The 16,125-nt window shown below is 32.8% G+C and overlaps 1 protein-coding gene across 1 annotated transcript; it reads left to right on the top strand.

Moving 5' to 3' along the window:
- Positions 1-6,223: 6,223 nt before the first annotated feature.
- On the top strand, positions 6,224-9,013 carry LOC105621808. Its single transcript, XM_012203259.1, is given in 4 exon segments — positions 6,224-6,312; positions 6,314-6,844; positions 7,053-7,248; positions 8,603-9,013. Coding segments are annotated over 4 exon segments (1,227 nt in total).
- The last annotated feature ends 7,112 nt before the right edge of the window (positions 9,014-16,125 follow it).

The raw sequence follows: 16,125 nt of genomic DNA, 5'->3' as shown, positions 1-16,125 counted from the left end.
TCAACAAATTCTTGAAATTAACGAAATTGCCTTTTTGCACTTAATTTAAAGAAATTGTATATTTCTTGCTAAATTTTCAAGTGATCGGGGAAACTTTTACAAGCTTCATTTGCGCATAAGTGTACGGAATGACACACTTTAAAATAAAAATATTAGGACATTTTTCTCTCAATCTACTACAGAATTATATTGATCCATCATTGTACTGCATTCATTTGCAGCAAATCCAATCATATTTGAGAGATTGAATAATCAAGAGAGATTGAATCATCAAGAGACTGTATTACACCTTGAAATAAATGTTCTGCTGTTGCACCTTCGTTGGTATTGCTTGAATAAAAAATTTTATACAGCTCCCAAAATTCACTGACAATCTTTTATAAAGTAGTATCATTAAATCTCACTATTACACAAGCGATTTTAATGCAAGATATGTTATAATAAATCTGTAAGAAGACTAAATTTATTGTTTCTTATATATCTGAGCTAATTTGTCTTTATGGGAAATACCAATAATATTTCCTAGTTGCTTTTGTTCTTTTCATAGCAAAATTTTTTATTGTAGAATGATCATAGTAAATATCTTTTACAAATCTGTTAAATGATCAGCCAAACGAAAAGGCAGATTATGTATTCCATTAAAAATCCAACCAATTTTCAGTTGACATAATAGTCTTATCTGCAAATTGCATTTTCTTTGTAAAACATGAAATAGATCACTGTTTCATAGATCACTGTTTGCATTTTTTCTTTATGTCTCAACTTTTCCTATGTCGCTTAATAATCATAATATTTGTGTTTATTAAACAATGACAATATATACACTTTGCTCTGTATTCATTTTTCTGATTACAATTTAAGCAAGCACTGAATTCTGGTTGAGAAAGCCATTTATTTGTAAATTTTTGCTTTCGGTGTTTTATTAATCGTTTTTTTTTTTCATTTTTTGATATACTATAATCAATATCAGACTTAATAAGAGAATAAAGAAAATATTTTAATACATTCAAGTATATCATCTTTTCTTTTCTGTAGATGAATCATATGCTCATAAAGTCTCATCTACATCACTATTATCGCTGAACTCTATCTATAATATTAATTAATATTTTTATTTGTTTTTTTAAATTATTCTCTATTATATTTATAATTAAGTAAACATCCAACTAAGAATGCGTTTCGTTCTACGCATGATGCGTATGATGTATCGTTTTATTTTGTTGCTTATCAAATATAAATGAGGATAAAATAATACATCATATGCACCATGCATAAAGTAGAACGCACCCTAATACAAGCTTAATATTTCTTATTTAAAGTTATTATAAGATAAGATATAATGTCATAATGATTAAATTCAGGATGTCTCTTAAGGGTCGGAGTCACAATGGGGGCGGAGAATGGATCAAAGGGAACAAAAAATTCTTATACTATTTTGAGATACTCGCTATAGTTTTCGAATTAGAAAAGGAAATGTCTAAGCCAATATGCGGTTAAGCCATGCCGCGCGAATTCGTAGAACGGCCCACACGTAGTAGCGCTTCGTACAGCCTGTTTAGCACAGCCTGACATGGCGGTTCTATGTATTTCCCCGCATCGCGCCTACACTATCCAAAAATGTTTTAGCTGAAGTTTTCCTTATTATACATTTCTTATCATTATAAATCACGTTATTTGCACGATTAAATACATTTTAACACAATTATAGATATATTAAGCGATATAATTAATCAAAGCATAGCGCATGCTGTACGCAAAGCGTATGCTGATCGTCGTGATAACTTGCTTTATACGATGTTTTTATTTAATTACGCTTCGAGACATACTTCGCCGAAACTATCGCGTCGTTTTATGTTATATTTTATTTTATTTTTTGACATGTTAATGCATGTACACTTGAAATTATAGTATAAACTCGCGTAGATAGCCGCTACATTGTATTCCAGATGTATTATTTTTCCATGTATAATGACGCATTTAACTGAGGTTTTTTCACATGTTTCTTGCTGTTTAACAAGTTTAATTGTACATCATTAAAAACGTTCTTAAATTTCATTAATCTTTAATGTTCACTGATGAATAAAATTTAAATTTTCTGTCACTGAAAAGATTATTTATGTAGTAATGAGAAGTTTAAATTTGTAGTAACTGAAAATTTAAGTGTATTGAAAAACATTAATTGAAAATTGAGTTTAGTTTTAGTTTATTTTCATTAAACTATCCAGCAATTTTAATACCCATATTCATTACATTTAAAAAATCTGTAACTTACAAGAAAAGGGACCCAACTGTCCCTCTTCGATTTTAATGAGCAGTATGTTATTCTCCAGATAAAAATAAGCGACATGTATTTTTTTATACGTGCTCATATGCACTTTTAAAGAATGAAACACTCCTTGGAAAAAATCGATTTTTCTCTTTTGTAGCGAATATCATTGGAAAAATCGATGTCTCTCTTTCGAAGTGAATGTCACTGAAACTGTAAGAGATAGAAAAAAATTTTCAGAATGAAAATAGAATGTCAAAAGTACTTCAAAAGTACTTTAGAACTATAATAAAAAAAACTTTTAATAATTTTTTAATAAAAGTTATTTTTCTATAAAGAAAAAAATTTTTTCTTTTCATAGAACCTTGTATTTAAGGCTTTCTTAAATTTATCTTTAGATGCTTAGTAGCCAATGAAATAATTCGTAAAGTATCTGAAGATAAATTTAAGGAAGTCTTAAATATAAGACCTAACTATGAATACAGGCATTAAATTAAAATCTAAGGGGGACAGTTGGGTTCCTTTCCTGATTAGATTTCATTCACATCACTTTTCAGTTATACATTTCTTACACTTCATTAACACTTTTATTATATTTTACAATAAGTTTATTATATTTTACAATAAGTCGCAGATCCCTTACATTTCATTAACACTTAAATTAATTTTTATAATTTATTAAATCTAGTACACACGTTCATTACATTTAAGACTAGTAATAGTAAGACTAATTTAATTTTCAGTTATATTATTCAATTCTTTTCAATTACTGCATGACCACAAGCTTCCGTTACACATTACTTAAAATTCATTAATAAAACATTTCTAACAATATATAAAATAACGTAATTAATACGTTCAATTGCATTTAACGATTTAAAAAACAAAAAATGTAAGAATTTCAATTGAAAGAATATTGGATTTGCAATGTACAGATTTACGATTAATTATTAATTACGAGGTCATTTTAAGGCAAAAAAAACTAAGTATAATAAAAAACTAAGTATAATAAAAACTATTAAATATTATACACCCACAGAAAGGTTTCTTCGATTTAAAGAAATGTTTCTTTGCTACACGGTTAAAGAAAAAATTTCTTTAATTTGAAAAAATTATGTTTAAATCAAAGAAATGACGTTCAAAGACATGTTTTCTTTAATCATATAGCAAAGAAACATTTCTTTGAAGAAATTTTTCTCTGGAATAAAAAAATCAAACTACAGAATGCGATGTGCAATGCAGACACTACTCATATTCTTCCAAGAATATAAACATAAGTACTAAGGAAACGCTATCGTTTCCACACCACCTTGAGGTAGATAGTTTGGCGCATTTTTTTTTTAAGTGATTTCCCCAGTAGGCCTAATCCACTCTCATTGTTTAATGCAACAATTGTTCGAAATGCCTTCCTCGTTCTTCGGCTCTTCGAACTTGTCGCGTTGCACAATGCAGCATGTTCGGCGTAATGGTATTAAAGGCCGCCATGATCTCATCTCATATCTCATGTTCAAGGCCATCAGGCTTATGCTCGATTAAGTCTTTTATATGGCTCCAAACCAAGTAATCAAGCACTTTTAAATCTGGCAACCTTGCCGACCAAGTAATCGGGCCACCATGACCCATTCACCTCTCCGGAAAATGCGTCTAATATTTCTCTTGTTTAACGGGAGAAATGTATAGGAGCTCCATCATGCTAATAAATCAGTGTTTGGCGAATATGGAGAGGAACGTGTGAGTCGGAATCAAATCCACGTCGTTTTGGAAATTGAAGCCAAACCTATGATTTGTATAAATAGAAGCTCAATTCCTCATCGCGATATAATTGTAGATGAAATGAAATATAATTACGTGATACAGTGCCTTAACGACGATTCCTTGATCGAAATTAGCGATATCATGCTTAATTTGTCCGCAATAGATAATTGAGCTCAAAAACAGGTTAATTAAAAGTTTTGCAGATAGCGCCGAAAAGAACTGCGTAAATTATTAAATGGTTAATCTAAGTGACCGTCGTAATCACTCGAATGGAAGATCTCGCGCAAAATGGCGTGTCAAAGAAAATACTTAAATCTTTATGGGTGTAGCCTACCACAACAAGTGCAGGCTTAACAGCTATCAAGTACGAAAAGTTATCACAACTAATAGAACTGAATTGACGTGCTCCATTGGTTGTTAACGCTGCAGTTACACTGATAAAAGTCAACTCGGCGGAAGTCGCAAAAGTCTGTGCTTCTAGATCGGATGGAATTGGAAACTTGTTTATCGCGTAGTCACAGGCCTCGCAGGACTTATCGCAGAAACCAAAATCACAATCGGAGAGCAAGCTCTGTTAATATCGTCGACGCTTTAGGCAAAGATAGCAAGTGTATGTAATCCTTTAGCTGGAAGCCAGCAATACAGGAAAAGAAGGTACTGGAGGTCGAACTAAGTCCGGTGGCAGATAGTTTGGCTGTAGCAGCTCGCCATCTCGTAATCAAAGACTATGTCATCAGCATCAAATTTTTGGTGGACTAAAGCGGATGTCTCGACCATTCCTGTCTCAAGACGCGATCATACTCATATTGACGATCGGATACTCTACGCTGCAAACGAAACGATCATCCCTATATATGGACAAAAATTATTCCAGCTTGATTTGGAATTCTGTTGTGTTTTTCAATGGTCTTTCATAATCACTGACGTGGCATTATTGGTTCATTATTGGTTCAGATTTTCTAGCATATTTCAATTTGCTGCCTGACATACGGCACAAGCGATTGATCGAAATGGTAGCATGTTTCTTAAAGTCTCTATTCAGCTTGTCAGCAAAGCTATTCCTTGTTTAACGTTTGTCGACGACCATATAAAGAGATCCTAAGGAAGTTTGAAGTAACTAGAATGTAAGTAACTCGACGCAAACAAACCGTACACGAAACATGTAATCGAAACAACGAATCCTTTCTGTCAAAGTCAGATGACTCTGTTCATAAAAACTCGAAGCAGCTAAACAAGAGTTTGAGTACATGATGCAACAAGACTTATGTAGACTTTCCAAGAGCCTTTGGTCTATTCCCCAGATCTCGTGCAGAAGAAGAATAGCGATTGATGTCTGTGTGGAGATTACCGCGGATCAATGAGATAACCTTGCCAGATCATTACTCAATTCCATTCTTGTAAGACAGGCACACATTTTCTCTATGGCTGTATTCTCTACGGTAGATCTAGTGCATGCATATCAACAGAGTCCAGTCCGCGAACTGGATATTCCTAAAACCTCAATCATTACACCGTTCGTACTTTTTGAATTTCCTTATGTGACACAACACAAATTTTTCACAAATTTATGGACCGAATAACTGTAGGACTTCTGTTTTACTTATATTGACATTTTCGTTTCATTTTTCGCAGGATGAAACACAGCATAAGGAACATCTAAAATAACTGTTCGAATAAAAAATACTGTTCGACAGACATGGCATAGCAATCAATCTGAATAAATGTGTGTTCGGATAGAAAAGTATCAGCTTCCTGGGACATACAATCAGCGCTGAAGGCCTTCAACTTTCAAACCTTTATCCGAAAAAATCCAAGCTATTGCTGAATTTCAGGAATCAGCTACAATCAAAGAACTTCAACATTTCTTAGGAAAACTCAATTTCTATAATCGGTCAAAGATCTTACAAGCATGCAAGTGCTATTGCTAAATGCAATCTCGGAGCATAAACACAACAATAGGATAGACTCTTGAGCTCAAACAATCTTTTCAACGAGTTAAGGGCCTCGCTCACATTTCCAGACAGCAAGGATACACTTTCGTTACAAACAGACGCTTCAGACAAAGCAATCGATGTGGTATTGCAATAGCACAGCAACGGATTTTTACAACCACTCAGTTTCTTTTTAAGGAAACGCCTACGCAAACAAAGCGCATATGATAGGAAATTATTAGCTATCTATGCTATAAAACATTTCCGATATATGTTAGAAGGACGAAACTTTCATGTTATCATGGATCATAAACCCCTCGTATATGTATTCAAGAGGAAATCGGATCAAATGTCGCCAAGAAACTCGTCAGCTACTTTTCATTTCGGAATTCACAACTGATACGTCAGGCGCTGAAAATATTGTAGCAGATGCATTATCTTGCGTCGACACTATCGTAATACCAATTAGTCCCGATATGCAAGAGATTGCAGAAGTTCAAACCTCAGACGACAAATTGCAACAACTGAAGCAATTTACATAAACATCTCTGAAGCTCAAAAAGTTTATCTTATCGGAAACAGTATCCAGCATTTACTGTGATACTTCAGAAGAAGACATCAGACCATACATTCCTGGATCAATAGACGAGTTTTTGATATGGTACGTCAGATGTCTCATCAAGCGGCAGAGCAACTCACCGGCAAATTGCATAGAAAGGTGTATGGCCCTTCATGGTTTTAAAGGCTTTAAAGAGTGGACTCGCACCTGTCTAGTATGCCGGCAATCTAAAATTCATCGGCATAACCGTCGCCTACCAAAATGCCAGTATCAGATACCCGTTTTGAGCACGTATATCGATATCGGTCCTCTACCTTCAGCCAAAGATTTCAAGTATTAATTTACTCGTTAGCCCGAAGCCATTCCATTACAGAATTGTATTGCAGATATGATGGCGAAGATATTTTTCACTCACTGAACAGCTAGATTTGGAACTCCATGCCTAATCACAACTGATCAGGATTTGCAATTTGAAGCGCAACTGTTCGACGCATTATTCAAACTTATTCTAAATGTTGTCGGATAACTGCATATCATTCAGAATCTACTGGCATCGAATTATAGCATTAATGTGCCACGGTGAAACTCAATGGATTGATACAGTACTATTACTCGGACTAAGAACTTGTTTCAAAAAGGATCTTCTAGCGGAATTAATTTATAACGGCACTACGCTTAAAGTACTGGGTGAGTTTTTCTCCTCTGAAGAGCTACCTATTTTCATCGAAGATTTCCGTGTAATTACGCAAAAGTTACAGCTTAGACCAACTTCTCATTATATTAGACTTAAGTTATTTTTAAAGATTTGCATAACTGTTCTCACGTCTTCCTTAAATTAGAAGATTACAGGCGTCTCCTGGATCAACTGTACACCGTTCCGCGTAAAATAGACGCATTTCGGACAAAGTCTTTGCTGTATTAATTGACAGATATATTAACGCTATCGATAGCCCGCTTATTTATTAATTCAAGATTCAGAAATTAACATTCCAGTGCAATATGAAAGACATATCCAACAATCAAGCAGAAGATTGTTAGATTTAAGGATAAATTCGCGCAATATTACATTAACCGATCAATAAGTATAAGTTTCTGTTTGTTTCATTTAATTTTATTTTCTGTTATTTTCGTTTTAGCGATAATTTAAGCAATATTTATTTCTTTAATGTTTACACTGGGAGGGGAATACTGTGGCGATGCATGTGTTAGTGTTATGGCGCTCAAGTCAGTTTTTTTTTCGATTTTCCTTTCTCTCTCTCTCTCTTTCTTTGATGCCATAGCGTTCTGCGTGCAGACTTTTTGTAAGTCCCAACGATAGATTTTAAGTTAGTGCTCGATTAATCATCACTTTATCATTGCGAGATTGATTACTGCTCATGTTATTAGGTAATTACTCACGCCGTTAGATAAACGTTTATATTCTAGATTTTTTAATTTCTGGTATTCTAATCTAATATAGCGTCATCGATATTCAAACTGTCGTAACGCATGTAATTACGTCTCTATTCTTTCAATCTGTACGTTCTAAATATTCATTTACACACATACACATATAAAATGTAATTGTAATAAAATTGCATATATGGTAAGTAAACAACAAAGTAGGAAATATCAGCATGAATATCTCAATATAAATAATTTTTATTTTTTATTAATGTGTATATTCACATCATAATACACATATATGCAATATTCTTTTGTAATAATTGTACATATATTAAATGTACATATATTATTAATATTTGTATAGGGTCTTTCAATAGGGACGCTCGAAATTTGTTAGATCATAGTAGCCATGTTAAAGTGACATCTGTCAAATTTATTGTGAATTGTTTAGTGTATGGCAAATCACTCATTGAGCAACGTGTGCAAATCATAAAATTTTATTATCAAAATCAATGTTGCGTTCGAGAAACGTTCCGCGCATTACGTGATTTTTATCCTCGCCACAACCGTCCTGCCGAGTCGACTATTCGACATTTGGTGGCCAAATTCGAGCCAAAATCGGTTCGATAAATAATCAGCCAACACCAGTACGTCACCGAAACGCAAAGTCTACTGAAAACATCGCTGCTGTGCGTGAGAGTGTAGAGAAGAACAAGAAAACCCGAGGCGGTCAATTTCTCGTCGTTCACACAAGAACTTGGGCTTTCTTCAACTTGGCGAATTTTGCGTCGGGACTTGGGTGTGCACCCCTTTAAAATTCAACTGACCCAGGAACTTAAGGTAAACGACCATAAACAACGCTGTGTGTTCGCTGATTGGATTCTGAAGCAGTTGGAAGTTAACCCAAATTTCGTCAAACAAATCATCTTTAGCAATGAGGCCCATTTTTGGATGAATGGATATGTGAACAAGCAAATTGTCGAATTTGGGATGGTACCAATCCACGCGAGATACACCAGCTCTAAATGCATTCCGAGAAAGTCACTGTTTGGTGCGGATTTTGGTCTGGCGGAATCATCGGTCCGTACTTCCAGCGGGCATAACCGTCAATGGTGAGCGCTACAGATCGATGATAAGCAACTTCTTGTGATCTAAAATGGATGATATGGCTACCGATAATATGTGGGTCCAACAGGATAGCGCTACGTGTTACATACCGCATGCCACGATGGACATTCTGCACGAGCGATTTCAGGGCCTGATTATTTCGCGCGGCGGCGATGTGAACTGGCCACCGAGATCGTGTGATTTAACGCCTTTAGACTTCTTTCTTTGGGGCTATCTTAAATCGCAGGTCTATACGAATAAACCGCAAACAATTGATGCTCTCAAAGTCAACATAATAAATGTCATCCAGCAAATTCAACCAGATTTATGCGAAAAAGTCATCGAAAATTGGACCGCCCGAATACGTGTCACCAAACGAAGCCGCGGCGGAAATTTGAGCAACGTTATATTCCATACTTAATGCCATAAAATATTCTTTCAAATAAAAAAAAATTGAGTGGATATCTCACACACAACTTTATTTACATTACAAAAATCGAGCGTCCTTATTGAAAGACCCTTTATATTTGAACTGGAAAAATCTTTTTTTAAATGTAGTAAAAAGAAGTGAAATGGGCGTAAAATGTATATATGGCATTAGATATAGTACTATGACTGTCAACTGATATATATTTCTAATACTGAAAATTTGTAATAAATGTAACGTAAACTATAGATTTTCATTGCTGACAATGTATATCAATACACGGCCGTAATTATTTACCTACATTCCCTACGTTCAATGTTATTTTAGTTCAGGACATATATTACATTCATTATCAATACATAGACCCATATATCGCACGTGTGTAATTACTTCATTTCATTTTACTAAAGAGATAAGGTTTACATGCTTTCAAATATACAGATATTAGTGACGTATGTATTTATATATATACTTATGTACAATGAACATAAAAATTTCAAAAAGTGCATATAAACAGACATAGTGAATATGAATTATCTATGTATTTTATATATGTACATAATGATGACATAAAATATAATTCTAATATTTGCTAATACATCTATTATATCTGAATGAATATCTAAACATGAGTAACTTCTGTCTCTTTTTATTAGACGTAATAAAAAGAGATGAAACGTTTATGCGTAATTAATTACTATAGTTTTTCAACAAACGATTTTTCAAATAAACGATTTTTATTTTCGCACTAACAACCGTGCAAAAAATTCTCATTAGCCCTTATTTGTTTTTATTTAAAATAAATTAAAAACAATAATTAAATTGAATAAAAATTTTATGCTATTATCGTACAATCATAAAATTTTAAACTTTTCATCAGTTTATAAAAAAATGTAAATCTAACACATTATATATCTGCTAATTGCTTCAGTTTTTTCACTCTCGAGTTCCGCTGTTGCACTTTTATCTTCATTGAAACTTGACTAGGATTGTAGGCACAAACTTCTATTATTATATAACACTAGAGATGTATTCTGATATACATTGCCAGTACTGGCAGTACTAAAAAATTGTTCCGCTATTATTACGCAGCGCGCTGCGACAGTATCTAGTTCTCTCAATGACGTCATAAATGATAGCTATATTGCCACTGCGATTACTGCAGCTTTCGAAATGAGGCAGTTACAGTGCATGGTAGCTTCGCTTAAAGAAGCAACACATCGAAATGTTCGATTCAGGAAATAAAAAAATATATACATTATATTTAACTGTAGAAAATGCACATATATTCATTTTACCGAAAATCTCTCTTAAATTCCCATCTTAACATGTATTCATTCACATCTTAATATGTATTGATGATCCCATAATTTATCTTCTTTGGAACTATGCTTTCTTTGGAACTGCTGCTTTCGTTCAAAATTTATTAACAATTTAATACATTTATTTATGTCTGTTTACACTACTGCCAGTCTACTGCAAAGCCGTTCCGAAATGACATTACAATAGTGCTGGCAGTACCACAGTAATTTTGGAATGGCTGCGGCATTGTACTGTTATGACGTCATGATAGTTATACTACCAGTAAAAAGAGAACACTCTTAGATTATTAACCCTTTACTTTTCCTTATATAAAAGTATTGCCTGCAGTGAATGCGCAATGGAAAACCGTCATGTATAGAAAAAGGATGCGATTAAGTCACGTGACCAGTCTTTCATTTCATGCAAAAACATATTGAATAAACCTAACCTAACTTAACCTTCGTTCATTTTGTATGTAAATATAACTTCTTCGAGTTATATGAAAATATATAATATATATGGTGTTCTGCGCATGCGCGGTTTTACAATGCGTTTGTGTCACAAGTAATACATACTATCTGACAACAGGAAAAGTGAGAAATTAGTCTAGTGTTAATAATAGAAGTCTGTGATCGTAGAGTTCATATAAGATTATAAGATATTTTATTAGGCAAAATGGCGGAAACATATATATACTCTAACTGGCTTAGTTTCCACTGAAGGTTTAATCCGGATCAAAATGTAAGAATCAACCAATAGTCAAGTATTCCCCTGTTACAGTCGAACGACAGGGAATGCTGGAATGTAATTGATTGATTCTTACATTCTAATTCGAATTAAATCCTCAGTGGAAACTAGACCAGTTAGAGTATATATACATCTAAAAAAAAATCTTCCGCTTTTTATTCATTCATAAACTATTTCCTTTATTGTAATTTATCAATCTTTTTTAAATAATTAATTAGTAATTCTATTTGGTTTGTAAGAATGCCCATGTGTTCAAAACTATAAGAGTCGTACATTAGTCATACATTGAGCTGATATTAAGTATCAAATTACATTTATTAACATTATTATATTTATTAACATTATTGACATTAATTTTCTTAACATATTATTTTCTTTCATACTCCATTATTTTATTCATTTATGAGCTTTTGTATTTTTTCAAATTTTAATTTTGTTTTTACAATTATTATGTATTTTTACCAACACTGCATTTGAATTTAACGCTAAATTTCGGACAAATTTCTGATTGATTGTTCTGATACTTTTCCGTCATTTTGCTCAATGAAATACCTTATAATCTTATATGATATAATCTTATATGACAGATTTCTATTATAACACTAGATTGCTAATTTCTCATTTTTCCTGTCAGTATGTATTATTTGTGACACATGCGCATTGTAAAACTGCGCGCATGCGCAGAACACCATATGTTTATATACTTCATATAACTCGAAGAAATTATATGAAAGAAATCCGGATTAAACTCTCGATGGAAACTAGGCCACTGTTGTTACTACATAAAACTTGAAGAACTTCGCTCTTAATCACTCATCGGCTACTTTGAACTGAACAAACTTCTTGAAAAAATAACACAATCAAGGAGGATGCGAGATTTGATTCACGCACAACGTGAATCTCCGCTTTTTGATCACTTCTAATCTAATGTACGTACATAGCAACTATGATAGTAGTCATGTTACAATTTTTTTTTTACAATTTTTAGACGAAATTGATTTATGTGCAGCTGCCATTTTAGACTACTGCGCATCCTTGGAAATGAAATATGGCTCCTGCACAGAACGCAGCAAATCTTGCCGCACGACGGAAGTTGTCCGCGTTAACTAATAATTCTGTTTTTAAATCGGTTTCACTTTGCAAAACATCTAGAAATAATTTAATATTAATATTATTCTTCGTATATATTATTTAATATTATTTAAATATAATAATATTATAAATATAATAATATTATTTAATATTATTCTTCGCGCGGCAAAAGTTGGATTGAGTTCAACTTTTATCGCGCGGTGGAAATTATATATCTATTACTTCCGAATAAGCGAGACGTTGATTGGCTGTCGCGCCAATTTCCGCCACGTGGCAAACATTGCTGCGTTTGTGTGCAAGAGCTATTATACTATGGTAAGCACTAATAGAATAAACAGTTCTTCGACTATCACATCCATCTGAACATTGCACATCTGACTACCATTAGTTTTAGTTTGGACATTCCACTATGTGGCGTAGCTTTTGGTCGCGCCATAATATATACAATAGTACAACTTTCTGTTGGCACATTTGATATTAGTGTTGGCCAAAATGAAGTGCGTTTACGTGAAATAAGTAAGTTATCTAGCATTGCCTCTAAACTCTTCTCTCTCTTTTTATCCCTTTTTTACTCTGTTAAAATTCCTCGCAAAATTCATTAGATTTATTCGCATCGCAATCCAACGAATTCGTTGAAGTGAGTAAGTGCTATTGTAGGAACATATTGGAGTATATTAGAACATGCGACGCAAATAAACTTAATCTTGCTATGAAATAAATTTAAATTTTATTTAAAACTAATAAAAATAAATTGTAAATATATTGAAAAATAAAGAAAAAATACAGAAAAATTAGGAAAAATATTAAATTAACTTAAAAATGTATATTTGTGTACAGAAATATTATGTGATTATATATTTATGAAAATATGGGAAAACTGATATAAAAAAAATTTATATACTTATGTCCTAAAAATAAGTTTCAAATACAATAAATAAAAAAAAAATCTTTCTTGCTCAGTTTTCTTCGTTACTTTTTGTTCACTTTTTCATTTTATTACTTTTTCACAAAAATTAGACCAGTCTCTCGAGATTTCTCACACAATATTTCACCAAATGGATAATACATGTAATATCTTCCCTCTAAATTTTTCTGAACCATGTATGCTTGAAAGACAAATGTTTAAACGAAATATTGAAATGCTTATTTAAATAGAGAGAGAAAGAGAAAGAGCAATAAAAAAAGAAGAAAAAGAGAGGAAGCAACTTACTTATTTCACTCATGCGCACTCCATTTTAGCCAACATTAAATCAGGAGAGTTGCGCTGCTGTATATATTGTTGTCGCGCATAGAGTTCCTCTAATAAAAGTTAAGACATAAGAGCGGAAAGACATTGCCGAGTGCCGGGTATCGGTCGGGAACAGCATAATTTCGCCATGGTTGACAGTTGATAGTCCGATTCACGCCTTCTATACCATGAAACAGTTGCTCATACCAATTCACAAATTCATTACCTCATCGAAAGTATCTGCAAATGGCGACATTTAAAGAGACTCGAAATCTAACCAATCAGGAATCGATGCCCCATGACTTGACTCTTATCTCAGAAGGACTTCAGTCGCGCAAATCGCGCACCAATCGATTGTAAGATTGGCCGTTTCATCATCATTGTCTGGCCAGTGCGCGTGCGTGGTGGAACACATGATAGAGAGCATCCCTGATTGGCCACTTGAGTTATTTTGAAGGCGCCACGTTTTTGCAAGTGTAGTCGTCCGGTTCGCTCGGCAGATGCATAGTTTCGAATCGGAATTATCTCCTCGAGGTTGATCTGGATGAACGATTGCGAAAGTCTTGTAAGATCGCTCGATCGGATCGGTCGTGCGTCTCGTCGCGCTTTGAGTTCACTTTAATTATATTTTTAAAAAGCGTGACCGACTGTGTAATTGCATTAATATATAATTAATATATAATATATAATTATAATTCATAATCGCTCCAATTGGCCGTGCAGCATGCAGCGCGAAAACGTGTCGTAATCGCAGACTCCCAGTGTCTGAAGGATGCTTTGCTATTTTTAACTTTATTGTTTTTGTTTTTCTATTTACTGGTTTGAGGTGGCATTCCAATTTTATTTTGTTTACAATCTACGATAATGGTCGGAATCGTCACCTTCTTACCGGAGTGCCATTAACTTTGAAGAAGTACGAGCACGTAAGTACGTTTACATCATACAAATAAATACGGTTTAATGTTAAATCTGTGTATATTTACAGTATAAAATATATACTGTTGAAAATGTAATCAGGAGCTTCCTTTACATGTAAACGAAGCTCATAATTATAAATTAAAAGTAATGATTTAGCTGAAAATTAAATTACATACTTAATTATTGTGATGATGTTATGAAATAAATTTGAATTAAATTTGTGTACATTAAATTTCATAAATTTTCAAGTAAAGTACATTAAGTTTTATGTACGTATACACAAATATACTTTTTAGTTATAAATATATTAAATTTAATATATCGTGAAATTAAGTTCGTTTCTAGACTGGTAGGAAGTAGGATAGATCTCATTTCTTCGCATTAACCTTGGTTTGCAGAGTATTGGTATGTATCTTTATTTTGATGTTATTCCCCTCTTCCGCCAAAAGACGCACGACCTTTCTACGCAAAGCGAGTTTAAGATATTTAGAAAGGCTTTCCGTTTGATAATGCAAATCGACACAAGCATCGTTCTATCTTTGTCACTCTCTGAATGTCAAGAAAAATAGAATGTCATCAAATGGAAAGTACCTTAGGTGATTCCATCATAAACGATCAATACTGATCAATAATGATACATGTTCAATAATACTGATCAGTAATATTGAATCATTAATATTGACAATTAATAAATAATAATGAGGCTCTGTAAGTATAAAATAATATAGGCAAAAGAAGAGCAAAGAGCCAATAATGTAGCAAAGAAGTTTAATTTAAATCATAAAATTCATATATATATAAAATAATTACAAGAGACAAAAACATGATTGGAATGCTTCGATTAATTTATTATTGATATGTGAACGATATTATTTTGGCTGCTCCGCTGAGAGTATTGGGGATATCTTGGATATTTTTAATTTGTTATACACTAGACGGTTCACTATGAAAGTTGGCATTGATGGAAAAATAAGTTTTTTGAATACCATGTTGATCATAGAGCTGGGATTTAGTTGCATATTTCGGCTTGATTTCGTTGGTGATATCCACTGTTCTTCTCTTGCCACGCATTGTCCAGCAATGAATCGTCGGATGCTTGTAAACAATGCGCGTATTGCTTCATCTTAGGAGCGTTTCTATTAACTATATTGTACGAATGGAACTGATGAATCTCCCTCAACTTAAATAATGAAAACTTTCTTTTTAGAATAATTTTAAATTAATAATTGAAAATATTTTTATTAATAATAATAATATTATTATTATTATTATTATTATTATTAATGTATATATATATATATATATATATATATATATATATATATATATNTATNTATATATATTAATATATATATATTACTANGNCTANTANNCTANANAANANATATATTNTANANATNATANTAG

Source organism: Atta cephalotes (genome assembly GCF_000143395.1).
Source record: "Atta cephalotes unplaced genomic scaffold scaffold00037, whole genome shotgun sequence".
Lineage (NCBI taxonomy): Eukaryota > Metazoa > Arthropoda > Insecta > Hymenoptera > Formicidae > Atta > Atta cephalotes.
This window is presented reverse-complemented; position numbering and strand designations above follow the sequence as displayed.